Source organism: Mustela nivalis (assembly GCF_964662115.1).
Source record: "Mustela nivalis genome assembly, chromosome: 10".
NCBI classification, from domain to species: domain Eukaryota; kingdom Metazoa; phylum Chordata; class Mammalia; order Carnivora; family Mustelidae; genus Mustela; species Mustela nivalis.
The window spans coordinates 75,240,008-75,267,937 of NC_139029.1; the positions used below are offsets into that span (position 1 = coordinate 75,240,008).

At 37.0% G+C, this 27,930-nt stretch overlaps 1 protein-coding gene across 4 annotated transcripts; it reads left to right on the forward strand.

Annotated features, from left to right (window-relative positions):
• CDC7 (cell division cycle 7) lies at nt 1–27,758 on the forward strand. 4 transcript variants are annotated; one of them, XM_082688661.1, is made up of 12 exons: nt 1–136; nt 850–1,044; nt 10,131–10,214; nt 12,771–12,906; nt 16,165–16,258; nt 16,344–16,486; nt 17,360–17,612; nt 18,228–18,323; nt 19,107–19,285; nt 20,119–20,201; nt 22,834–22,983; nt 26,010–27,758. In XM_082688661.1, exons 2-12 carry the CDS (start codon nt 930–932, stop codon nt 26,399–26,401), a joined length of 1,725 nt encoding a protein of 574 aa, XP_082544787.1. In that variant the 5' UTR covers nt 1–136; nt 850–929; the 3' UTR covers nt 26,402–27,758. The 4 variants fall into 4 exon arrangements, with proteins under 4 accessions (XP_082544787.1, XP_082544789.1, XP_082544788.1 ...); XM_082688662.1 differs by having other exon boundaries at nt 39–136; nt 867–1,044; XM_082688663.1 differs by lacking the exon at nt 18,228–18,323 and having other exon boundaries at nt 17–136.
• Nucleotides 27,759–27,930: the final 172 nt, after the last annotated feature.

Genomic DNA, 27,930 nt, shown 5'->3' on the forward strand with positions numbered 1-27,930 from the left:
AGTGCGCATGAGCAACGAGAAGCGGCCAGGCGGGAAGTGTTGCGCAGGCGCGTTTGGCAGACTCTCTAGGTGGGGAGCTCTTGGAGGAGGCGACCCAGGCACCTGGGGAGCCACAGAAGTCGTATTCCCTTAAACTGTGAGTTTCCGACGGTTTGTTCCATGGCGCGGGATTGTGAGGGATTAGAAACGAATTCTGGGTTGTGACTTCGGTCTTGTAGCAGCGCAGTAAAGCCCCCACCCCTTTCGGATCCCGCTGACCCACGGCGGGAAAGTCCTGCGCCTGCGCACTAAGTATCCCGTTCGCTCTCGAGTCTGAGGGAGGAAGGTCCTTACCCGCTGAGCTCGCGGCCGGTGCTCCTACAAGGATCCCATTCATTCCCTTTTCTTTTTCTTTGCCCGGCGCTCGTGGCCTGTATCGGACCAGTTCTCCATCAGCTTGCGTGGGGCCTTGGACGAGCCGCCTGGCGCTCCCTTTGAGTTGTCCAACGATTTCCTCCCTCAGGTCAAACCGCTCTCCCCACAAGGCCTAGCCCAACCCGTCCCTGCTCCCCCATTCTCCGCCTGGCTTGTGCCGGGACTGGCAGCCGCCCCAATTCCCACCAGCACCCTTTCCTCCACCGCCGGCCGCCGAGGCGTCTCCCCTGACTCGGACGCTTTCCCCTTGTTCCCTCTGGTCGTGTTTCTGGAAGGTGAAAGTGAAGCGAATGGAATCCTGAGAAGTGGCCCGCAGGTTTCCCACCTTTGGGTATTTAAACATATGGTGCACTTTTAAATGTTTGCCCCTTGGGGACAGTGGCATTTTTTTAGTGCTCGGTTCAGTGGGTGATTTAAACTTCTCATCTTCTCCAGTATTCTAATTTTCACAGCTGCTTTGTTCCCTCTGTGGACATGACCCCTTAGCTGGCATTTTGCATCCCAGTTGTTTTGTGATGGAGGCGTCTTTGGGGATTGAGATGGATGAACCAATGGCTTTTTCTCTCCAGCGTGACCAGGTTCAGGCTGATGGCTCGTTAAAAAAACAAGAGCAGAATTTTAAACTACCAGGTATGTGTTTAATTCCAAAGATGTGCAGGCAACAGTTCTGTGATTTCGATTATTTTTTCAAAGAGAACTTCCTGAATGGTAAAGTGAGTTGTATATTTATAGGGGAGCATTTTATAAATCAGCAAAACATCCTAAGATCTAGATTTAGGACTGGATCGCTGTTTAGGATTATAGACCATCTTTGTCATTTTACAGATGAAGTTGCTACGGTCTGAATATTGGTGATCATCCAAGAACACAGTTTGTTGATCCCCAGACTAGAATTTTTTTCTCCTAGGCATGTGTTCTTATCTCTACTCACCATATTGCATTAAACTTGGATTTAGAAGTCAACATTGGAGGGATTTTTCAGTTAAAGGATTGAAAAGGAGAATTCACTGACAAAAATAAATGGTTTAGCAATAGTAAAGCACTGTTTCTCTGTGTACATTATGAAGTGTTGTCTGACCCTGATCCAAACCCTGAAGTGAGGAGGAGGGGAACAAACAATACTTGATTTTGTACACTAAAATATGCACCTTCATTCCTGCTTTAGTAGTGCCTGGAACATAATAGGCATTTAATAAATACTTGTTAAATAGGGGAGTTCCAGGTGACCATTTTTCTTTTTCCTTAAAGATAGTGAAATCTTCTTTTCCATCTTTTTAAGTTTTAAGCATATTTAATGCTTGTCCCAAAGATACTAGCTTTGACTTTCTATTCTTGATATATACTTAACCCACTACAAAATAGACCTTAACAGTACCCTAGAAGAAATGACATCAGTTGCTTTTGCTTTTTGACTGAAACTAAACACTTCTTTGGTGTCAAAATGAGTACCTTTTCTGATGTCCCTGTTTTTGGTGATGAAAGCCACTATTACTCCAGTTACCTGTGTGATTTGTATTTGCTCCCCATATCTGGTTACCCAGCTTTATCTTCTTTCAATATATATGGCATTGCTTCTTTCCATTCCCACATCCACCACAGTGAGTCGTTCCCTTATACTTTGCTCCTGAATTGCAGTGAGGTTTCTTATCTAAATTGCCTGCTTTCACTTCTTTTCCATTCTCCAGTTCATCTGGTACACTGCTACTAGAATAATCTTAAAATGCCACTTCAGGGGCGCTTGAGTGGCTCAATGGGTTAAAGCCTCTGCCTTCGGCTCGGGTCATGATCTCAGGGTCCTGGGATCGAGCCCCGCATCGGGCTCTTTGCTTGGCAGGGAGCCTGTTTCCTCCTCTCTCTGCCTGCCTCTCTGTCTACTTGTGGTCTCTCTGTCAAATAAATCAAAATAAAATTAAAAAAAAAATGCCACTTCATCCACTTTCATGAATGCTGTCTCTCTTCCATTTTTCCTGTTCTTCACAATTCAGCTTTCCTCTCTTGTCATTGGACATATAATGCAATAGAGTCATTGTATTATAATTTTTGTATTTTTTTAGCATTCTGTGTTTTTTCTGTTTAGTTATACTGTAAGCTCCTCGAAGGCAGTATCTTAAGCAGCTCCTGGTATATGTTGTACATTAGACAGAGTGTGTGAACAGATGAATCCGACTTGGTTCTAGTATTATGTTCAAGTGAAAGCTACTGTTCTAATACTCTGAAAATCTGGGAAATAAAGAAAGATGAATTATGTTCTAAATTTCTAAAGTTTTGTGGCTTTTATGTATCAAAACATTTAACCTTATAAGCAGTACCTTTGATAATTCATAAGACATGCTGAAATTTTAGTCGTACCTTTTTTCTAATGACTCAGTAAAAGCTAAGGTTATATCAAAAACAACTTCAGTCAGGAATAAAGCTGATGAGATCCAGGCCCATAACTGTCTCATGATCTAATATGATTTACTTTCCCTTGATGGAATAACTTTTGAAAAAGTGGGAACTTTTTATGTATCTTTGTAGTCCCAGAACCTGATAGTGTCTAGCACATAGTAGGTGTTTGAAAATACTTGAATAAGTGGTTTATTTTCTTTTAAAGATGTTATTTATTCATCTGAAAGAGAGGGCATAAGCAGGGGAGGGACAGAGTGAGAAGCAGACTCCCCACTGAGCAGGGAGCCAGACTCGTGGTTCTATCCCAGGACCCTAGATCCTGACCTGAGCCGAAGAAAGGTGCCCAGGTGCCCCAGAGCCACCCATGTGCCCCCAGTGAATGGCTTAATGCAAGGATATAAAGTAAAATACATAGTGTAATGGATGAATTAACATGATCCCTTGTTTTGGGATTTTGTCAGCTTTTTATAGCTTTTTTTTTTTGATAAAAGATTTTATAGCTTATTGAAGAAAATTTAGAAAGTAGAGAAGGCCAAAATAAGGAAATCATATCCCACTGTACAGATATTGCCACTGTAGACATTTTATTACAATCCTTTAGTCTTTCTGTGCATACGGAGGTATATTTAAGAAAAAAATAAATTAGGACTGTAACCAACTTATTTCTAATCTTTATTTTTTACTTAGGAATATATAACTTGAACATTTCTTACGTTACTAAATCTATAGCTTGATTTAAATTGTCTGCCTGATGTTTCATTGTGTAGTATGCTATGATTTAATTACCTTTTTAGTTGAAGTTTTGGATTGTTTTCCATTTTTACCTATTAAGAAAAATGCTGCAAAGAACAAAGTACTGGGCATAATATTGTATCAAATGTTTATTTTCCTCTGTATTGTGGAGCTGTACCATAAGGCATGCATTTGGTGTGTTATGTGGATGCTCTTAGCTCATACTACTAAAATAGGTTGTAGTTGCCATATGATTTGCCTGGGACAGATCCAGTTTATGCCTGTTGTCACACTGTCATTATTATTAGTGGCCCTTTTCACTCTCAAGACTGCCTCAGTTTGGATTAAATTGATCTTCCTAGTTCCTAAAATGATCTTCCTAGTTTAAGAGATGTAAGTCAGGGATTACCTGAAGCTCCAGAATAGGCATCACATATATTCCTAGTGTGTCAGTTTTACTCCTTGGTAAGTAATTTAAAACATTTCATTTATATGAGGAATATTAAATGTTTATTACATGCAATTACTTTCTAAGGTGCTGGTATAAATCAATGCATAACAAAAATCAATGCCCTCAGTCTAGGGGAAAGATAGACAATAAAAGAAATATTCAAAAGTGGTTAACATTATAAAGAAAATAAGAAGGGAAGTGGAGATAGGGAATGTTGGAGTTGGAGATTGTGATTTTAATAAGTGTAATTTGTCAGAGAAGACATTTGAACTAAGACTTAAAGGTGGTAAAAAAAAAAAAAAAAAAAAGTGAGCTATGTAGATATCTGGGGGAGAGCATTCCTGGCAGAGGAGACAGCAAGAGAGAAGGCCCTGAGGTGGGAGTGTGTCTAGCATTTAGGAGGAGCAAGGAGGTCCTTGTGAGTGGAAGCTGGAGGATAGTGGAAGTGATGGCAGAGAGGTATGAGGAGAGGAGATATTCCTTGGCTTTTATATGAAGCAAGTTATGAAGCTATTCGTGAGTTTGAGCAAAATAGTGACATGGTGACTTAGCTCTCACAGGATCACTCTGTGTTACAAATAGATAATACAGGCCAGCAATGATGAAAACAGTGAGTATAGTGGCTGTATTAAAGCCACTTGGATATATTAAGTAGCAGGAAAAAAATTTTTACTAAAAATTCTAAAACAGGGGGCACCTGGGTGGCTTAGTGGGTTGGGCCTCTGCCTTCAGCTCAGGTCATGATCTCAGAATCCTGGAATCAAGCCCTGCATCGGGCGCTTTGCTCAGGAGGGAGCCTGCTTCCCCCCTCTCTGCCTATTGCTCTGCCTACTTGTGATCTCTCTGTGTCAAATAAATAAAATCTTAAAAAAAAAAGAAATTCGGGCGCCTGGGTGGCTCAGTGGGTTAAAGCCTCTGCCTTTGGCTCAGGTCATGATCTCAGGGTCATGGCCTCGAGCCCCACGTCGGGCTCTCTGCTAAGCGGGGAGCCTGCTTCCTCCTTTCTCTCTGCCTACTTGTGATCTCTATCTGTCAAATAAGTAAATAAAATCTTTAAAAAAAAAAAGGAAATTCAAAACAGAGGCTAGGCCTTTATGTTTAAAATATAGGCATTTAATTTTTTGGCTTGTAGACTTTTCAGTCTTACGGTAATCCTCAAAGTATATATTCATTCATCTCTGCCTTTAGTAGTATTTTCCACTGTTTAACACTAATGCTCTCTTCTGCTGTTTACCCTCAAGTCCACTTTAGAATTGGGAATTTTGCATTCGGTTTGGTTGTCAGAAAGTTTTACTGTTGTGTGGTGACAGGAAACTAAGTATATTTTGAATTTTGTAACGATAGGTGAGTACACAGCTAATTAGTAGTGCGTGGTATGGAAGTGGTATGCAAGTGAGTGGCTTGTGCATTACAGTAGTTCCTTATATTTTTCTCTGCTGATTTTTTTTTAAAGATTTTATTTATTTATTTGACAGGCAGAGATTACAAGTAGACAGAGAGGCAGGCAGAGAAAGAGAGGAGGAAGCAGGCTCCCCACTGAGCAGAGAGCCCGACGTGGGGCTCGATCCCAGGACCCTGGGATCATGACCTGAGCTGAAGGCAGAGGCTTTAACCCACTGAGCCACCCAGGTGCCCCTCTCTGATTATTTTTTTAAAGATTTTTTAGACTTATATATTGACAGAGAGAGAGAGAGAGAGAGAGAGAGAGAACACAAGCAGGGAGGGTGGGAGAGGGAGACGCAGGCTTCCCACCAAGCAGGGAGCCCAATGTTGTGCTCATTCTCAGTACCCTGGGATCATGCCCATCATGCCCATGACTCTAGGATCATGACCTGAGCTGAAGGCAGATGCTTAACAACTGAGCCACTCAGGCTTCCCTCTCTGTTGATTTCTAATAATGAACCAGCATCTCTACTACTGAGTGCCAGCTCAAGCTGCAACAGAAGGAAGTTCCAAAATATGGAACTCATAGACTTGGAAGTAAAGTTTGTCTAATCTGACCTCTTTGATTTGCAGGTTCAGAAACTGGACATTAATGTGGTTTAGTATAAGAGTTGAATTTAGGCTTTCTTCTATATCAGCACGCCAGTAGTATCTTTTGTGATAATGGAAATGCCTGTTGTCACCTGTGGCTAGAGTGAGGAAATTTTTAATTTTTAAAATTTTAGCTTAAATTTAAAGTCACATGAAACTAGTAGACAGCACAACTCTGTATCATACTACTTCAAAGGTTTTGGTGTTACCAATCATATATACACAAACAACAAAACATGCACACACTTTAATATGCTTAGTAATAAGAAGATTAGAAACAGGCCTCTTTTTTTTTTAAGATTTTATTTATTTGAGAGAGAGAGAGCGCAGGGGGAGGGGCAGAGAGAGAAGGAGAGGGAGAAGCAAACCCCAAACCTAGGAGCCTGGGATCATGACCCAAGCCAAAGGCAGATGCCCAACTGACTGAGTCACCCAGGCACCCCTACAAATAGGCTTCTTAACATATTTCATAATATATAAATATCATTGATTGTCAGATATACCTTTTAATATACTGCTCAGAAATGCTGTCGGTTATACTGATTCAATGCTTTTCTTATCACCTAGAATTTTTTATTTTATACTTTTTGAAAGAGTTCTTTTAGATCTAATGAGACAAATAACTGTGTATCTCTGGTACATAATTAAAAAGGGAAACATTTCATATCTTTCTCTTCTGAATCAATTTTAGTACTCAGACTCACTAACATCCTATTTTCCCCCCTCACAATATTGTCCTCTGTACATTAGTGTTGCAGAATTTCTTTGAAGAGTTTATTTTTTTAAAAAGCCATTGTTAATGGACTCGTAAGAGCCCACTTATGTGGAGTTGGCCTACGTTTGCTTTCTACTTCACCACCTTTACCACTTCTCCCCATGACCATTCGTGCTTAAGGGTTAAATGTGAATGCTCCTTTGTGATTTCTTGGATTTTCTTTAAGGTATTGATACCTGTTCTGTTGATGCTGGCTGACAACTGTAGGTTGCATCCGGATTTTTTCAGTTTTAAAAATTGTGTTTCGAAATCAAGGAAATATATAAAATTGAACATATCATTTTAGTATCTTTCCTGGTACCTTTCCTCTAACACTGGAATTTGAAGCTGGTTGGAATTGACACTCATTAGGAAAGATTGTAATTGACTGTGGCAACTATGACTGCTAGAAAGCTGTATTTTCCCCCCAGGCCTTGGTTTTGGTTTTTAGAGTGAAGTAGTTTTGTAGCTGATAGTGAAGTAGCTGCTACTGTCTTTGGCTTCACTCTTTTGTAACTTCCCAACTTTCGGTACTGTTTTTTTCCCCCCTACAGTTATCTCTAAATGCCCATAATGATAGTAATAATTCATTCATTGAACAAACATGCCAGGCACTTCTAACTAGGAGCTGAATGTACTATGGTAAATTACACAAATAGGGAGCTACTGATGGAGCTTATATTCTTGTTATATTCTAGCAAGCAGGATGATTTTATACTGGATAAGTACTCTAAAGACAATAAGCCGGGTAATGTGAGTAATAAGAGGAATGTTATTTTAAATAGGATATCAGAGAAGACTGACCATTGAGCCAGTCACATGAAATTATATGGGGAGAAGATTTCAAGTAGAGGGAATAATAAAAGCAAAAGTGCTAAAGATCTCTGCCTACTTGTGATGTCAAATAAATAAAATCTTTTTTAAAAAAGTGCTAAAGAAATAATGTTAATAACAATAATTACAGGGACGCCTGGGTGGCTCAGTGGGTTAAAGCCTCTGCCTTCAGCTCAGGTCATGATCCCAGGGTCCTGGGATTGAGTCTGGCATAGGGCTCTCTGCTCAGCAGGGAGCCTGCTTCCTCCTCTCTCTGCCTGCCTCTCTGCCTACTTGTGATCTCTGTCTGTCAAATAAGTAAATAAAAATCTTTAAAAAAAAACAACAACAATAATTACAACAATAAGATTACCACTGTCTTTTATTTAATATTTACTATGTGCCAGGCATCGTGTTAAAAGTTTCTCTTATGTATATTATTTCATCTGATCCTCACAGTATCTCATTAGCATGGGTACAGTTATTACCCCTTTTCTGTAGATAAGGAGACTAAGGCTCAAAGTGGTCAGCTGTATGCTCAAGGAAGGTCATATTGCCTGTTAAATATTGGAGCCAGGATTTTAATTTAGGCCTCCCATCTCCAAAACGGATACATGTAATTGTGGGTATATTCTTGCCTCTTATATTGGAAACCCATGAAGCTTCTCCACTTCACCTATGAAGTAGATGGGAAATAATTCTTATATGGATTGATATAGTGGAAAGAATACTAGACTAAATCTTTTTGGCCTGTTAAATAGTTCCAGCTGTATTTTTTTAAAATTCTTTTGAGAGAGAGAGTGAGTTTGTGCATGTCATACACGTACTCACACAAGAGAGTGGCGCTGGGAAAGGGAGAAGCAGAATCCCCACTGAGCAGGGAGCCCAGCTGGGACTTGATCCCAGGAACCTGGATCATGACCTAAGCCAAATGCAGCCACTTAACTGAGCCATCCAGGTACCCCTAGTTTCTAAAAGCTCTTCTTGTTCTTCCTCCCCCTCAAATTTGTCCTCTACTTACCATCTTCCTGCTTAAAAATTTTCCATGGCTTCACTTGCATTCTCTGTTTTTCCCTGCTGTAGCCACACTGAATGTCATTACTTGCCTTATCCACCTCTCCCCTCAAAATAATCCATATCTTTACATACATAGTTTCTTGCATACATGGTCCTAAAATGCCTCATCCACTTTTTTCACTTGGTGAGTGCTTCAAAGCATAGCTTAACTGTCACATGGAGCTTCCTGATACCTTCAGATGCATTCGTTCCCCTCCCCTTCCTTCTAACTAGTAATATATTGTATTCCTCTATTATTACAATTACTGTCTTATATTCAGAGTGAGCTTTTTTTTTTTTTTAAAGATTTTATTTATTTATCCGACAGAGAGAGGGATCACAAGTAGGCAGAGAGGCAGGCAGAGAGAGAGAGGAGGAAGCAGGCTCCCTGCTGAGCAGAGAGCCCGATGCGGGACTCGATCCCAGGACCCTGAGATCATGACCTGAGCCGAAGGCAGTGGCTTAACCCACTGAGCCACCCAGGCGCCCCCAGAGTGAGCTTTTAAAATCTGTTCTTTCCAGTAGACTGAGCTCCTAGTGAAGAGGGTTGCACCAAATTTTTTTTACACATCGCTGAGCATTTTTATAGTGTTTGTTATATGGCCAGATGATTTCACTTCCCTGAGTAGGGTTTTCTTATCTGAAAATCAGGATAATTCCTGTTCTCAGTGCTATTTTGAAGCTCTAAAAATACAATATATGTGAAAATGGTTTGAAAATGTGTTAAACCATTATGTACACTATTCAGATTATTATTATAACTGAAAAGGTAGCTGATGGTTGGCTTAGATATTGTAATAAAATCCTATGACTCTTAAGTATGTAGTTTTCTTTTATATCCATAGTTTATCACAACTGGTATTACTGCCTGTCCTTATTTTAACCATGTATGTTTTTGTAAAGAGCTTTTATTTAAAAGTAGCCATGTATTGTCTTTGCTCTCAAGGATAGAGGATACTATTGATATTGGGATAGTTCTTTAAAAATATTTCCAACATTTCCTGAGAGCTTTAGTGGATATTTCTCTCTGAAGATACACTGTGAATATTCAATATATAAAACTTTCCCAAGTGTGTAACATTTTGTGTCTTTGGGGGAGAGAAATAGTTTTCAAGAAGATTGCATTGTGTCTTTGTCATGCCATCTAGTGATCGCAAAACAGATTGTTTATTTTTTTAATTTAGCTTCTTTATTGTGTTGTACTCTGTGCAGTGACAATGTATCTGCTAGTATGTAATTCAAGACTAATACAAATTTGGTGTGTGTGATTCTGGGACTTATCAGTTTTATCTATTTGTTCAAGAGGTGTGTGTGTGATAGTAATCTAACAGGGTTTTAAATATTTTTATCATGATTTTGAGATTTATCATAGCTTTTTAATTTGTAATTTAATTTTGTTTTAGAATTTATTTCATTGAGTTTATTTTGACTTAAAAGTATAAAATATACTCTCATTAATTATAACTACAAATTCTTCTTCCGTGATAGGTGTTAAAAAAGATATTGAGAAGCTTTATGAAGCTGTACCACAGCTTGGTAATCTGTTTAAGATTAAGGACAAAATTGGAGAAGGTAATATAGAGATCTACTTTATTTATAAGTTTCTTTTCCTTACATTTTCCTTTGCATAATCTTGATTTTTCATTAGTATTTCCTATAGAAAAGTATATGTTTTTTTTCCCCAAAGATTTTATTTATTTGATAGAAAAATCACAAGTAGGCGGGGCAGGGGGGAGCAGGCTCCCTCCTGAGCAGAGAGCCTGACGCAGGCCTCAATCCCAGGACCCTGAGATCATGACCTGAGCTGAAGGCAGAGGCTTAACCCACTGAGTCACCCAGGCACCCCTGAAAAATATATGCTTTTTAAACTTTTAAGACCATGGTCTTATTACTAATTATGATATCAGGTTTCTTTTTCCCTAGAAAGTGTGAAAGAGTAAGTATTTACAGTAAAATGAACAGTCCTATTTTAATCTTTTTGCTGTTATACCATTAAAAGTATCAATATACTAATATATCAATAATTATTAAAAATGAGAAATTATAAATTCATATGGAGGAATTCAATCAAGGGAAGTCAGCTCTTTTTCCTTTTCTCCATTATAGTTTGGTTGAACCCTACATTGAAACATGTATGAAACCTAAGGTGGCAAAATAGATGAAAATAAAGTAGTATGATATTTATACAATAATCAGTATGGGGTGCCTCAGTGGCTTAGTTTGTTGTGTCCAACTGTTGGTTTTGGATCAGGTCATGATGATCTCAGGGTTGAGGGATTGAGCCCTGCATCGGGCTCCATGTTCAGTGGGGAGTCTGCTTGAAATTCTCTCTTTTCCTCCCCTCCCCCCACCAAATAAAGAAAAAAAAAAGGGTCAGTATTAACATAAATGTCCTTGAGAGACTTGTAGTCCTGTTGACTGAATGAAGGGTGAATTTATCAGATGTGAAGTGAATGAGAAAGTAAAAGATAATAGAAGGTTTTGGTGGCTATATTGAGAAATACTTAAATAGTTAAAAACAAAAAACCTTCCGTTTACTTGTTTGCTTTTCACAATGCAAAGTGTCAGACAAGAAAGGGCTGGGTCATTGGGGGCAGAAGAATTAGAAGAGGAGATGATTTGTGATGTAAGAAGTAGAGCTTTACATCTTTTCCTTATTTTTTTTTTTTTTTTTTTTTTTTTAGAAATTAAAAAAATATATATTTTATTTATTTGAGAGAGAAAGAGCATGAGCAGAGGGGAGGGGCTGAGGAAGAGGGAGAAGCAGACTCCCCAATGAGAGTCTGATCTGGTACTGAATCCCAGTGTGTTCTGACTTAGTGTTCAAAAAACTGTTCCAGCGTTGTCTGGGTGGCTCAGGTGGTTATGCATCTGCCTTCGGCTCAGGTCATGATCCCAGAGTCCCAAGATGGAGCCCCGCATTGAGCTCAGTGGAGAACCTTCTTCTCCCTCTCTCTGCCAGCTGCTCCCCCTGCTTATGCTTTTTCTTTCTCAAATAAGTAGAATCTTTAAAAACAAAAACAAAAAACTCTGTTCTGGAATCCGCTGGTGTCCTCTTAACAAACTGATAGCTATTCTTGGAGGGGGAATGGAAGGAGGGTGTTCCAAGGCTAAATAAGTTGGAAAATGTATATATAAGCTCCCTTTTGGTTATTCATGATGTATTTAAAACACATTTATTTATTTATTTAATTTATTTATTTAAAAGATTTTATTTATTTATTTGACAGACAGAGATCACAAGTAGGCAGAGAGGCAGGCAGGGAGAGAGAGAGAGAGAGAGGGAAGCAGGTTTCCTACGGAGCAGGGAGAACGATGCGGGGCTCGATCCCAGGACCCTGAGATCATGACTCAAGCCGAAGGCAGCAGCCCAAACCACTGAGCCACCTAGGCACCCCTTAAAACACATTTAAAGCTCTGGGGGCGCCTGGGTGGCTCAGTGGGTTAAAGCCTCTGCCTTCGGCTCGGGTCATGATCTCGGGGTTGTGGGATCGAGCCCCGCATCTGGCTCTTTGCTCAGCAGGGAGCCTGCTTCCCAACCCACCCTGCCTGCTTCTTTGCCTACTTGTGATCTCTGTCTGCCAAATAAACAAATAAAATCTTTAAAAAAAAAAAAAGCTCTGGAAATTTTTGTAGTAAACAAGTATATCAGTTTGTTTTAACTCAGTATTTCTCAAATTTAACTGGCCACCAACTCTTTTATGTTTTCTGCTTAGTTTAATGCTGAATTTAAAAGCCTAGGTGTTGTAGGGTTTTTCCCCCGAAGACTATTAACATTTCTGCTTCTAACAGACTTGTTGTAAGAAAATAATTTCAAGTGACAGTATTATAGAAAAATACTCATTACCTTGGATTGTGACCATGAGAATATTTTTTTTTAAACCCAGGCAAACAGATTTACTATAGATCTTTGGTAAATTAATATACCCTATAAAGAACTGAGCACAGTTAAGAATTTATTAAAAATTGAAAGTTAGTTGTATTTATAAATGTTGTTACTCTAAATGTTTAATATCATTAAATATATTAATGAATAGATTAGGATAGTTTTCTGGGTTCCAAACAGTTTTTAAAATCTATTTTAGCATCAAAACCAAATATTGAAAAATTTAATAAATTGTTTTACAGGCACTTTTAGCTCTGTTTATTTGGCTACAGCACAGTTACAAATAGGACCTGAAGAGAAAATTGCTCTAAAACACTTAATTCCAACAAGTCATCCTATAAGAATTGCAGCTGAACTTCAGTGCCTCACAGTGGCTGGGTATGTAACTTAAAGATATTTTAATTGAACTGGCTGTATATAATTTTTCAGATTTTTAAAGGGATATCTAGTAGAGATGATGAGATTACCCATGAGTTGAACATCTTTCAATCAAGTGTTTCCAGTTTGGTAGCATTTTTCCTCTAACGTTGGGATGGTTAATTAAATTGTATTTTTAGAGTGGATTACCCTTGAGGCTCAGCTTGATTTCCTATTCTCTTACCACTTTTTCTAATCTTCCTGTCAAATCATAAGCCATGGTCTAGATATTTTTTAAAATATAGGGAATTCATATTTCATATCTCCTCTGTTTATGATTTATATACATAATATAAATTTTTATATCTAAAGCCTCATTTCATACTTTTATTTTGAACAGAAACATCTGGCATGTCTTTCTCATTGATTTCTCTCTTCTAGGTCATTCCTATCAACAAAGGTACATGATCTAGTATCTCCTATGCCCCTGTACTGCCATCCCTCTTCCAGCTGCTTCCGTCATGTCTTTGCTTCCCCCCTCAGCCAGACTTCCCAAAAATGACTACATACACTGTTTTCACTTTCACACCCTACCTTCACTACTCACAGTGTCTGCTGTCCTCTGTGCTAACCTGAAGTTACTTTAGATAGAGTCAACCATGACTTCCTTTTTGGCAGTTTTCTTTTTCTATTGACATGAATGTAGGTAATGTTTAACATATTTTATTTGACTTCTGTACTGCCACATGCTCCTTGTTTTTCTTCCTGCTTTATTTGGCTTTTCATTTTCAATATCCTTTTGCCAGTTCTTCCTCTCTACCTGACATCTAAATGTTGGAGTGCCTGCTCTTGGGCTTTCTTGCTCTGGACCCTTCTCTAGGTAGTTTGTATTTCCATGTGGCTTTAAGAGTATGGTAATGATTCCCATAAGTATATATCTTGCCTCAGACCTCTTACCTGCAGTTTTGTATATACCCACCTGATTTGACATATCCACTTGAGTACCTAATAAATATCTCAAACCTAATATTCTGTAAACTAAATTTTAATATTCCTTTGGCTACCCCAAAACCCCTGTTGGAACAGTCTGTTTTCATCAGCTCATCTCCGAATCCATCATTTGGTCTTGGCCATTTTACCTCCAAAATATATCTATAAAAACCCATCCATATTTTCCTGTCCTCTGAACCACTATCTCAGACCAAGCCTAGATTGCTAAAATAGCCTGCTTCTTTCTTTCCCTCTGAATCCCATTGTTAGAAAACAGCAGAGTGATCTTTAAATATAAAAATTTTTATTATGTATATAAACCATATACTGTTAGTTCCATCACTTAAAATCCTTCAGTGGTTTTCCTTAAAAAAAAAAAAAGCAAAACAAAAACCAAAAACAAAAATTCAGCCTTATCACATACCACTTTCCCACCTCCCTCTCTGTGCTCTAGTTTCTTGACTTCCTCAAATTTGTCTCAAGCCTTCTTCTTTTAGTGTCACTGTCCATACTGTCCCCCAGTAAGACCTCTCCCAGTTTTTGCATGCTGACCTCTCTTCTTTCTGATCTGAGCGAGTGGCACCACTTCAAAGATGTCTTCTGAGGGGCATCCAAGTGGCTCAATTAAGCATCTGACTCTTGATTTCTCCTCAGGTCTTGATCTCAAGGGTCCTGAGTTCAGGCCTTGCATTGAGCTCCACTCTAGGCCTGCAGCCTACTTAAACAGAAAAACAAAGATGTCTTCTGAATTAAATCAGATTCACTTATATGTTATTGTCACAGCATCTTTTGATCTCTTTCAAAAACCTTGTAATCTGTCTTATGTTATTTTATTATGTTACTGTTCATTAGATAATAAACTCCATGAGGGCAGAAATGTTCATTTTAATTCAACTTCCCATTCCTAATATCTGACATAGTGTCTGCCAAATGACTGTGCCCACTAAATATTTTTTTGGATGAATGGACAAGCCAATTTCTTTGTTTCACCCCTCCCTTTATTAGAGAAAATAGGAGGATGAGATGGTCTCTCTAAAGCATAATTACATCCGTTCTAGTCACTTGAATAAAATTGTTCCTTTTTCCATATTTTAAATATTTTCTCTACCATTTTTCCTTTCCATGTACTTCAAAAAAGTGCATGCTAAAAAAAGGTCTTTATCTGATCTTGCTTCTTTTCTAGCTCCCACACTGGTTTTTCTTCTTTTCTTTGCCACATATTTCAGGCAAATTTTATGTTCTGCATCCATTGTATCCTATTTTCTCTTAAGTCCTATTTGGCCTCTTCCCTTCCACTTAAATTGCTCTCTGAAAAAATTACCAGTTAATTCCTCTTCTGCCAAACTAAAAGACTTCCCTCAGTCCTTATTCTCATGACCTTCATACTGATTACTACTTCATTTAAAACTCCTCATCTGGATGACATTCCTTTGTGGGCTTTCTGCCCCTTCCTTGGTTTACCCTCTAACTTGAGACTTTTCCAAGACTCGAATTTTCTCTTCTCTCAGATTATTTTCAGAGCTTTAGGTATCACTTCTCCACAAGTACTGTCACTGACCTCGCAATTCTCAAAAAAGATGTGATTTCGTATCTAGAAATTTTTATCAAAATGATGTCTTGTTTTTCAATGCTTCTTTTCCTGATTTTTCCGTATATTCTGTTGGTATCCATGTTGTCTCACTCTTAGGGCTCAGAACCATGGAAGTCAACTTTATCCTATTTTCCTCATCTTTTATGATACAATATAGCATAGCAGTTAAGAGTATAGATCTAGAGCAGACTGTCCAGATTCAAATGCTGTCTCTATGGCTTCCTAGTTTAGTGTCCTTTGGAAGTTCCTGAACCTCCCTATCCCTCAATTTCCTTATCTCTACAAAAGGTGATAGAGCTGTTGTGAGGATTAAGTGAATTAGTTGTTAAATGTGAAGTGCTTACTTAGATCAATGCTTGACATATAGTGAATGCTCAATAAATACTAGCTATATTTTAATTAACTTATTACTATTATCATTTTATTGGCTACTAAGGCTTGTTAATGTATTCTTATTATTCATGTTGTCCTCATTGTATTACTTCCCCAATTAAAACTATACTTATCTCATGTCTGAATTATAATAACTTCATTACTAGTGCTTTTTTTTTTAGCTTGTATTAGTCAGTTAAACATGTTTTAAGTAGTTTTCTAGCATTATTTATACATTGCTAAAACTTCATATTTAAGGAAACTGAGCATAAAATTTCAATTCATTTGACCTTTCCTCTAAAGTTCATTATGCATCTTTCCACTAGGGGGCAAGACAATGTCATGGGAGTTAAATACTGCTTTAGGAAAAATGATCATGTGGTTATTGCTATGCCATATCTGGAGCATGAGTCCTTTTTGGTAGGTTTTAATACTAACTGAATTTTTATTGGCTGAGTATTGAATTGAAAACAATTTTATGACCTTATCCATAACTTTATCTTAGGACATTTTGAATTCTCTTTCCTTTCAAGAAGTACGGGAATATATGTTTAATCTCTTTAAAGCTTTGAAACGGATTCATCAGTTTGGTATTGTTCACCGTGATGTTAAACCCAGCAATTTTTTATATAATAGGCGCCTGAAAAAGTAAGTATGAAAAGTTACCAGAAAATAATTACGCTTGAATGAATTTGTGCTATGGTTCATCTTGGAGGTACAGAATATACTGCATGCACAGATTTTGTTTGTTTGTTTCAATTTTTCATTGTGGTTGGGGAATGGAAATACAGTGAAAGAAAAGATAAAATTGTATTGGTAAAGCAGTGTATATTAGATACAGCATGGTTCAGTAGAAATAGCACTTAACAAAAAGAAACTTAGAAAGATTGCCCAATGATAGCTAATTTCCTGTTTCAATACTAAAGTTGTTTGTGTGTGTGTGTGTGTGTGTGTGTGTGTGTGTGTGTGTGTTTACACTGATAGAGGCATTATAAGCTGAAGACCTAACTTTAATACTGTTCAGTATACAATGGGTCATACTGAGTATGGTAGGAAGTATAGAAATAGAACTTCTTTTCTTGAATTTTATACTTCTGAGTTTTCTCTTTAACTTTCTTTAATTAAATCAAATTTTAAATCCAAGATTTTAGTTCATTTTTTAAAGTTTATTTAATTAAACATTATCTACTGTGATGTCATCTCTGCCATCGTAAGGAAACAAAGGATTGGGCTTTTGTCCTGTAGTCCTTATCTGCCTTGTTAGCATAGGCCATTGGAAAAAGAGGAGAAAGATTTTTTTGTGTGTATGGTATATATCATTCCTTAATTTTCAAGCCTAGTTAACTGCTAAATCATTAGCTTGTTGATAAACTCATTTTTCTTTTTTTTCAAGATTGTTATAAATTCTTAATTGATCCTGTAAAGAATTAACTTTTTGTATAAATATGAATTGAGTGTATTATATGATGTTATTAAGCTTTGATTGTTACAAAAAAGTAAAAATGCTTACTTTTGTCTTAGGTACGCGTTGGTAGACTTTGGTTTGGCTCAAGGAACCCATGATACAAAAATAGAGCTTCTTAAATTTGTCCAGTCTGAAGCTCAGCAGGAAGGTTGTTCACAAAATAAATGCCATATAATCACAGGAAACAAGATTTCATTGAGTGGCCCAGCAGCACCTAAGGAATTGAATCAGCAGCCCACCATGAAAACTTCTGTTAAAAGGCCCTACACAAATGCACAAAGTCAGATTAAACAAGGAAAAGATGGAAAGGTTCTGCCTCTTTTATTTCTCAAATACTAATAAGGTTTTAGAAATGTACTTCTTCATCCAACAGAGGGAGATATAATACCAAGACAATACTTGCAATCAAAAAAATTATTTTTACATTTGTTACATATTAAATTGATTAGATTCCACTCAGATTTATAATGGATTGTTTTACCATTTCAAAACTGAAATTACTTGGTAGATTTATAATGTCTCTGTCATTACGTTATGTAACAAATATGGAAAATAACAAATTCTCCCTGCATGTTATAAAGTTCAGATTAATTATCCTTTTTAAAAGAAAACGTTAGTTATAGGGGACAAATTCTGAAGTGTCTATCTCCATTTTAGCTGCACAGCAAAAATGTAACATCCATGCAGGTGGTTTTTAAATTTTTTAGTTCTTATATTTGTGGATTATGATAACATTGTATGGGTGTTAAAAATTCTGTCTAGACTATTTTCTCCTTTCACAGAAGTGTTTTGGTGCCTGAGAATGACTTGGATGCAGCTGTTTTTGTTTCATGTCACTTAACTCTTTCAAAACTGGCAGAGTACAGCTGGCAGAAAGTGTTACAGATATAATCCTTATTTTCCTTGTTTTTGTTGGTATTGTAGGAGGGATCTGTAGGCCTTTCTGTCCAGCGCTCTGTTTTTGGAGAAAGAAATTTCAATATACACAGCTCCATTTCACATGAGAGCCCTGCAGTGAAAGTAAGTAATATAGCTTAATAGTGCAATCATCAGTCAGTCGTACACTAAAGAGAATTTAGGGATTAGTAGATTAGTATTTATTTATCACTAAGTTTTTAAAAAATAGAGCTTTGCTGTGGCAGACAGTATTACTGCTTTGAGCATCTTGTCAACACTTTTATTTTCTCCATTTTTTTCCCTGAACTTTTCTGGTGAAATTTTTTATCATTTTTGGTTGTTGTTACTGATGTTACTCTTTTCTAAAGGAAAATTTAGAATATTAGGCCTTTTCTCTCATTGGCTAGAACGTGAGCTCCTAATAAATAACACTTTTCTGACACATAGTTAATAGCATAAAAACGTTTGTAAAGTTTACTAAATTGTAATCAGTGTTAAATGGTTTTAAATTGACTTAAGATATCCTGTAACAGATAGATAGCATGAGCAACAAATTAAAACTCTGATTTTAGCCAATGTAATTGTGCAGTTTATAGTTCTGAAATGGAGTTAGACACTAGAACCTAACTGTGTTATACTTTTGTAATAACATCAGGAAAAGTTGTGATAAAGTATAAGTCAAGTAATTATCAATTAAGGACTATTTAGTAAATTTTAATGTGTTTATTCAACAGGAAAACCTAAAAAGATCTTAAATACTTTAATAGATAACTGTTAACTTAAAATCCAACAGCCCATTTGGCAGTTCTGAAAGTTATGTTTCTACTGTTATGTTTTATTATACTGGCATTTGAAGGTATCATGTTAAGTATCATGAAAATAGGAAATACAACTTTTCTTTTACAGCTTATGAAGCAGTCAAAGACTGCGGATGTACTATCTAGAAAGTTAGCAACAAAAAAGAAGGCTGTTTCTACAAAAGTTACGAATAGTGGTGTGATCAGGAAAACTGCCAGTTCTTGCCCAGCTAACCTGACCTGTGACTGTTATGCAACAGATAAAGTTTGCAGTATTTGCCTTTCAAGGTAATGTGTTTCGATGGTGCTATCAAATCAGCATGCTATCAGATAGGAGTAGAAACCGCATTGATTTTGGTGGGCAATTGATTTAGTGTGAGGAAAGGAACAACACAGACACTGATCAGAAGAGGTACCTTGAAGAGCAAACGATAACGATTTTCATATATTGTTCATTTGACATTTATATGCTCTTTGAAAAACACATTTGCTCTTATAGGCACAATAATTTTTGGTGGGAGCAGGGGTAGTTTTTTGGAACCTTAGGGACCAAAAAAAATGGGAACCTTTTGGAACCTTGCTGATTTAATCTTCTGTTTTCTTTCCTTATTCCCATGTAGAAATAACCAGAACTAAATAGAGTGTCTCTCTCACTCCCACTTCCTACTCTTAACCCCATAAATTCCTTTCTTCCTTTCAAAGTTTTCATGAGCTGTCATGAACCTCTGCTAACCCAAGTATATAAGAGAGTAAGTATATCAGAAACTTAGATTTCTGATATCACTCCAAATGAATTTTTATACCTCTGAATTTTGTTATATTCAATTCTGTTGTATTATGTTTTCCTGTTATGGTCCTTATCATCTACTACCTATTTTTATACCTGGAAGTTACCTTAAAATTTTTTTGGAATAAGACCTGATAATTTGTGGGGTAGAGGGGAGAGGTAGAAATAAAACCTAGGATTTTCATCACACTGAATTATTATTTGCTTTATAAGTAACTTTTATTTGCATAGATATCAAGGCAGAATTTACTGTAACATAAATAAATGTTACTTTTTGGTCTTAAATAATTAAACTTGTAATATAACTAGAAAAATCTTATTTCATCATCATAAGGCGGCAACAGGTTGCCCCTAGGGCAGGAACACCAGGATTCAGAGCACCAGAGGTTTTGACAAAGTGCCCCAACCAAACTACAGGTATGTTGCACTAGAAATGAAGAACCCCATTAAGAATTGGTTATCCCAGGTATATTTTATGATCTTTGTTTTACTAATACTAATATTTTTCTGCTTTTAATAAATTATATAAGTGGTTCTAACAGTGTGATAGTCCCATTTTTGAGATCATGCTGTTAATGAAAATTTCTACTCTTAGTGTTGTGGTTTTTTTCTTTTTCTTGATAACATTTTTTCCTATAGATTACATCTTGCTTGTCTGTTTACAAGATGATTTTTTTAAATAATTTTTAAAAATTTTTTTATGTATTATTAGCCCCAGGGGTACAGGTCTGTGAATCGCCAGGTTTACACACTTCACAGCACTCACCATAGCACATACCCTCCCCAATGTCCATAACCCCACCACCTTCTCCCTACCCCCCGCCCCCCAGCAACCCTCAGTTTGTTTTTTGAGATTAAGAATCTCTTCTGGTTTGTCTCCCTCCCGATCCCATCTTGTTTCATTTTTTCTTTCCCTACCCCCAAACCCCCAACGTTGCATCTCCACTTCCTCCTATCAGGGAGATCATGTGATAATTGTCTTTCTCCGACTGACTTATTTCGCTAAGCATAATATCCTCTAGCTCCATCCATGTCGTCACAAATGGCAAGATTTCATTTCTTTTGATGGCTGCATAGTATTCCAGTGTGTGTGTGTGTGTGTGTGTGTGTGTGTGTACCACATTTTCTTTATCCATTCATCTTTTGATGGACATCTAGGTTCTATAAGATGATTTTTGCCAGGAATTTTGTTTTGGAAGAAAAATTGTGTTTAGTAGTCTTTGCTAACTTGAGACTTGGCTGCATTTTATCTGTTTGTCCCAATACCCCAAAAGTCTTCTGTGATATACTTGAATGTGTGTTACTTAATTAAAATTATTAATTATTAAAATTATTTTTTGTTATTGCAAAAGTAGTACAGTAGCCTTAAAGTTTTGAAAAAGGAAAAGGTTTATAATCTACAAAAGTTACCATTGAGCCAAAACCCAGGAAAATTCTTGAGTAAATGAATGCTGTCACTGGCTTAGCTCATGGACTTTAAAGAAATACATTCAACTATTGTGGTGTATTCTACACTTGCTACTGATACAAAAAGGACTGAAGTAGCTGCTTACTCTCAATAATAACTTGTAGAGGACAGTTATAAATTATACAAGGTATTTGAGGAATACCTAACTATTCCTGTCTGAAGGGAATATGGAAGGAAATTTTATAGAAGAGGGAACCTCTGAGAAGAGATGTAAATTGGAGTGGGTGGTTAGCAATGATATATGAGCAGAGGATCTCAAGAAACAGGTCTAGTCATATAGGAAACAGTAAGTTTAGTGTTGCTAGAATGTAAGATAGAAGTGAAAGAATGGTGAGAAATAAACCTAATAATTGGGGGACAAGTCAAATCACACATGTTAAACAGCTTGGACTATAAGTGTTGGGAAATTATTCAAGGGAAAGACATGGTATTAATTATATTCTAACTGGATCATTCTGGCAGGTGTACAGAGAGGATAGGTTTTGGAGAGTGGTGGCTTAACAGTGGTTCAAGTAAGAGATACTGAAAGCCTGAATGAGAGCATCATTAATAGGAATGAAAAGAAAGGTTAAGGATTGGAAAGGTAGAACTTGGTAGATAATTGGATGTGGGATTTGGGTTTGGGGTGGTGAAGGAAAAAGCACCCAGGATGTTTATCAGATATGTAGCTTAGGGGACTTGAATGGGTATCAATAACAAAGGTGGAGAATAAATAAGTAACAGTTTACAAGGAAAGATAAGGTGGATTGGGGCATAATTGGCTTCAGATATTTGTGAGACTCAGAAATGTCCAACAGAATAAAAGTCAAGCTCATGGAATTGTAGGACAGTTGAGTGTCATCAGTCAGAAAAAACAGTTAAAGCCATGAGGCAGATGGAGCCAGTCAGGGAGAGAATACAGGGGAAGAAGAGATTGGAACTCTGGGGAACCTCAGCCTTAAGGCCTGGAGAGAAAGCTGGAGGAGGAGGCAGAGGTGGAGAAGAAACAAAGAAAGGCAGGTGATCAAACAGCCAAGGCAGCCAAGGGAATAGAGAACAAATAACTTGGTGATACTAGAAGGTCAACAATTAGGAGAGAAGATGTCCCTAAAAGAAACAGTTTCCCAACATGAGCCTGGGCTGGTCTTAATATTAACTGCCAGAATTCTAAAGATTAAAGTATGTAATTCTTGAGGAGCATCCAGATTTTTCCTACATAGCTATTTTGGGTTTCTTTTGATCTTATAAAATACATATCTACTTATTGTTTTCTAATGATGAAATATCCTTTAAACTTATTAACATGTTGCTCAAGAGAGAATACATTATATTTTGTATTAAGGAAATTGGACCAGGGTTTCTCAGTCCTGGTAGCACACTATAGCATCTGAAGCACTTAAAAAATACTGATGCGTGAGCCCTACTCCAGAACAATTAAATCAGAGTTTCTGAGTGGGCCAGGGAATCAGAATTTTTGTAAGGCTCAAGATAATTTGCACAGCAAAAGTTGAGAACTAAGGATGTAACATTGATATAAACTGACTACTGGTGATAAAATTACAGATTTGGGATTTTTTTTTTAAAGTTTGTTTTCTGTTACAGCAATTGACATGTGGTCTGCAGGTGTCATATTCCTTTCTTTGCTTAGTGGGCGATATCCATTTTATAAAGCAAGTGATGATTTAACTGCTTTGGCTCAAATTATGACAATTCGTGGATCCAGGGAAACTATCCAAGCTGCTAAAACTTTTGGTAAGCAGTTTTATATTCTAGAACAAAACAGATGCCTTTATTATCTCCTATAAATCAAATTATTATGAAATTCTCTTTACAAATAAACGTATTCTGTGTTTGCACAAAATTTATGTTGCTTTAAAATTAATTGCGTTGTGTAAAAAAATAATTCATCACTTTTCTTCTATATAATCATTTAATCTTACAAGCACAAAGTGCTACTTAAATATTTAAAATTCAACTTTATAATCTTAAAACAGTATGGAATAACTCCCTGTGGTTATGGTTTGACTTTATTATATACATATTTTTAGTAGTATGTTTTAATTTGTTTATTATATATTTATTAAGCATCAGGTGTTCTTGGGCCTGACTTAAGTGATCTTAGTCTATACTAACAAGGAAATTTAATAAGAACCATAGTAGAGAAGATAATAAAATGTGTCAGTTGTTAGGTTCATTAGGGTTAGGGTAACAATGAAGAAAAATGAGCAGTTATTATGGAGTTATTATTGTAAGCCTATACTGGACAATGGGAAGTCGTCTCCTTAGCTATCCAAGTTCTTACACTTCCAAAGACAGGGATATGCAGTGTACTTCATAGGGCACCTGAGAATTATCTCAGCCTTGTTCTGTGACTTGAACTCAAATGCTCACCTTATATTTATTCTCCATGTACAAGGACAGTTAATGTTTTCCAAAGTGGGTGGCTGTGATTGAGTCAACATGCTACCACAAGATATATCTTCTATATATACAAAATTTTAGGCAGCTCACTTCAAAAGTAGCTGGGCTGCTTTGTGCCCAGCCCCAGGATCAGCAGGTCTTCCATCAAGGGTCCAGATCAGAATTATCTGAGAAACTTAAAAAAAAAAAAATATGCCTATCTCACCCCACTCCTTCCTGGAAAATAAGATTCAGAAAATATGATACATAGGAAGGTCCAGGCTTGTCTGAAAAAACAAGCGATTTTGACCAAGAACAACTTCTAAGATGATTGCCTCTTACTTAGACACCATTGCTATGGTCTGATCCCATCAGAAAAACTTGGTGGTGGTTGTGAAGAAAGCTTCATGGTAGAGGCTTATGAAAAAGTGTTTCTGCAGCAAAGTCAATCTACAACCTGTAGCTTTCTTGCACCTACTATAAGAAAATTTTATCTGAGGTAACAGTGTGAAATACTACACATATATAAAGGAAGAGTGACCATAAATGGAAGGCAAAATTGAGACCATGGAAATTATATTCTTACACATTCTTACACATGTTTATTGTCAACTTATTGAGAAAAACTTTCATCTACTATTGAATAACTTCATGAGAACTTTATAAACATGAAGTTTATCAGCGTGAACACCAAAACATTTTGTTGAAGAGCTTAAATCTCCCCTCTCTGTAGTCAAGATTATAATGAGGATCAATAACGGAAGCACAACGTGTGATACAAAAACATTCCAGGGTAAGTGTCAGGATAGCAGGCAAGGGCTTTTAAAGATTTATCATTGTAATGCTTGTCCTCATGTTAGAAAAATAATATGCCATGTAGTACTTGTCTCAGTTTTATTGGTAGAACTGCCGCAGCTTTTTCAGTCATAACTTACCATAGCTTTAGGCTGAATACAGGAGGACTCAAAACTTCAGTAGTCACAATTAGCCTTTAGCACCCAAAGAAATGACTTGCTTGGGATTAGCAGTGGGAGTACTTTTGCTTCTATTATGCATAAACTACCTCACTGTCTTCAGCTCCAAGAGGTGGCCCCATTGTGGATTGTCATCAAGGACTTGTTGAGTTTTGTGAAAGAAATTCAGAAGAAAAACCTTGAGCTAAAATAAATGCCTGACACATAGTCTATAACAAAATATATTTCTTAAAGATTTGAGAGAGAGTCGGGGGAGGGGCAGAGGGAGAGAATTTCAAACAGACTCCCAGTTGAACAGGGAGCCCCACACAGGGCTTAATCCCAGGACCCTAAGATCATGACCTGAGCTGAAATCAGATCTTAACCCACTGAGCCACCCAGGTGCCCTTACATTACTAAGGAAATAGAAGGCCAAGATAATACACTACTGCCTATTTGTGTGCTTGTTTTTGCCCATGTCTGATAAATCTGTCAGGAAATTGTTTGAAAAATATTCACATTTTTAAAAACTGAGATCTGGTTTGCTTATTTCAAAAACATGATCAGGACTTTATGTGGCCCAAATACTGTCATTGAATCTAGAGCTTAAATTCTAGTGGGAGAGACGAATCTGTCAAATGAGCAGTATTGAGAAAAATAAAAAAGGAAAGGAAGAGAAGAGGGCTCAGCTATTTCAGAGATTGGTCAAGGACAGCATCTGTAAGGTTGTGATATCTGAACAATGACATGAGAGGCTGAGTAATGCTTTTTTGTCTAGTCCAGCAGACATTAATTGAGATCTTCCTATGTACCAGACACTGTCTAGGCTTTGGGGATTCAAAGGTAAATTAAATAATCCCTATCTTCAGAGAACTTATAGTTTAGTAGGTGAAACACACCTACAGTTATAATATAGGCCGGTGAAAGTAAAAGTAGAAATTTTCACAGGTATAACAAGTTTAGAATGTTCAACTCTGAGTATCAGGCCTCACAGAGGTAATTCTTAAGCTGAATGATGATTAAAAAAAGTTGGAGTATCCTAGGCACATGGGGGAGTGCAGGGAATCCCAGGCAAAGATAGGAACCATGTAGCCAGAGGCATTTAGAAGTTTGGAAGGAGGAGAGGGAATGGGAGCTACAGCTGATGACAAATGAGAGGAGGATGTGGTAAAGCTCAAGAGATGGGCAGTCAGGTGAGTCCTTCCGTAGCTTAGTAAGTCACTGCTTTCTACTTGCTATGTCCCACTTTATGATTTGACCATCAACTATGCTGTACAAAACACAGCTTAAATATTAGCATGTGGTGCTCTGACACACAGTTTGAATATATCCACAAAGTGCATTATGGAGCTTGCATGATTCTTATGAGAGAGACTTCTGATATGTTCAACTAATATAAAATACATATTTTTTTTTCTTTTTTAGGTAAATTAATACTGTGTAGCAAGGAAGTCCCAGCACAAGACTTGAGAAAACTCTGTGAGAAGCTCAGAGGTATCGATTCTAACACTCCCAGATTAACAAGTGATATACAAGGGCCTGTGTCTTGTGACCCAGCTTTTTCAGAGACAACTGACCATAAAGCTTCTCAACTTACACAAACACCTCAAGCACAACACTCAGAAAATTTGTTGTATAAAGGGGACAGTAATGGCTGTGGGGGTAGTCTGAATACAGATACCAATTTACAAGGCTGGAATGAGGTACCTGATGAAGCTTATGACCTGCTTGATAAACTACTCGATCTAAATCCAGCTTCAAGAATAACAGCAGAAGAGGCTTTGTTGCATCCTTTTTTTAAAGATATGAGTTTGTGATTCTCGTTCTTCTTATAATGTTTCCTGTTGTGTATTATGAGACAGGGTGAAAAAGAGTTCTTTGTAACAGCTATAACTTCTTGATTAGAGACCAGGGCAGGATGAGTATTTTAAAATCTTAGTATTTGCTCTTTGGCAGACTCTAAAATATGGATTAAGATTACCTAAAATGCATGGGGTAGTTCTTCAGGCTAACTATATGATCTTTGACTTAGATCTACCCAAGTAGAATCAGATCTTTAGCTTCCCTAATTACCTGTCACTGCCATATACAGAAAAAGAAGCTGTTTTATCCTACTATATAGTAGTTTGAGGTGTAAGTCTTAAAATTAAAGGATGTGATCAGGACTAAAGGAGTCAAAAGACTATTGGTTTCTTTAAACTGTGAGCTTTGTGTACTTTTAGAAAACTCAACCTGGTGCTGGTGCTCTAACCATTCTGTAGGTAAAGGAGATCATTCCCTCTTCTAAAGGCATATGTTACACTTACGAACACTAAAACAATGAAAAGATGTTGGGGGTAATATCAGTTAAAACTGAATTTAATTTATCCATTTTTAAAAGTACTTTGTTAAAGCATTTTTTTGTGTGCGAATTGACATGTTTTTTCTTAATGGTTTCTCTTGATTTTACCACCTTCTCTTTCTTACCTAACACGTTCTCCTTGGAAATAACATGGTGCTTTCCACAAAGTTTCTGGGTGCTCTGTTAAATATTGCACATGTTTACAGTTGGGAACTCACTGCGCACAGTGGTTGTTTAAAGGGAAGCTGCAGAGCCAAAGTGAATACTGATAGTCCAAAATGCTTTTCTTTTTCTCACCGTCTTAGGTGTAACTAGGTAACTGTTAAAAGGAAAAGTAAATACAGCCTTGAGAATATTATTGGAGATTTTTTCCTCTGCGTCGTGTCATCAGGATCTCTGCATCCTATACAACTAAATTGGTTCTGTTCAGAGAACATTGGTTACTAGAATCTTGAGTGTGTTGGGAAGAGAATTAAGTGGGCGTAATAGAAGAGGGCCAGAGATGGAGGCTTATGTATTACTACGTTCCAAAATGATAGATATCATTGACAATATATCAAATTCTTTCTGTGGGAAGTAAGTCTGGGGTATGGATCTGCTGAGAAGTTTCCCATTTAGTAGAGATACAGAGTATAGAAATGTTCTAGGGATCTAGAACATACATTTTGTTATTTTATGCATTCAAGTCAGTAATGTCTACCTACCCTATTTGGTAAGTATAGTATATACATAAACCATTACTGCTGATGTGCTCGGTCTTCTCATACTGTATCTTTAAAAACAAAATTTGAATATTCTTGAATTTGTATGTTTAATAAAGTTATTCTTTTATATTTTTTATGTCTAACGACTCATTTGAAAAATCCTCTTTTAAAAAAAAAAAAGGAGGACTACCCTTTAAAAAAAAAAAATTAGGAAAGGAAATATTTTCCTTCTGAGATTGATGAATGCTCTCTCCAGCAAATAGGCAGTAGATTAACAAAAATTGACCTGGCTCAACTAATA

What these genes read in the sequence shown, in the direction of transcription:
- CDC7 (XM_082688661.1), top strand. Translation starts at nt 930, where the DNA reads ATGGAGGCGTCTTTGGGGATTGAGATGGATGAACCAATGGCTTTTTCT. An exon ending in CAGTGCCTCACAGTGGCTGG is followed by an intron (nt 12,907 to 16,164) that starts GTATGTAACTTA and finishes TCTTTCCACTAG; the next exon opens with GGGGCAAGACAATGTCATGG. An exon ending in CCAAGCTGCTAAAACTTTTG is followed by an intron (nt 22,984 to 26,009) that starts GTAAGCAGTTTT and finishes TTTCTTTTTTAG; the next exon opens with GTAAATTAATACTGTGTAGC.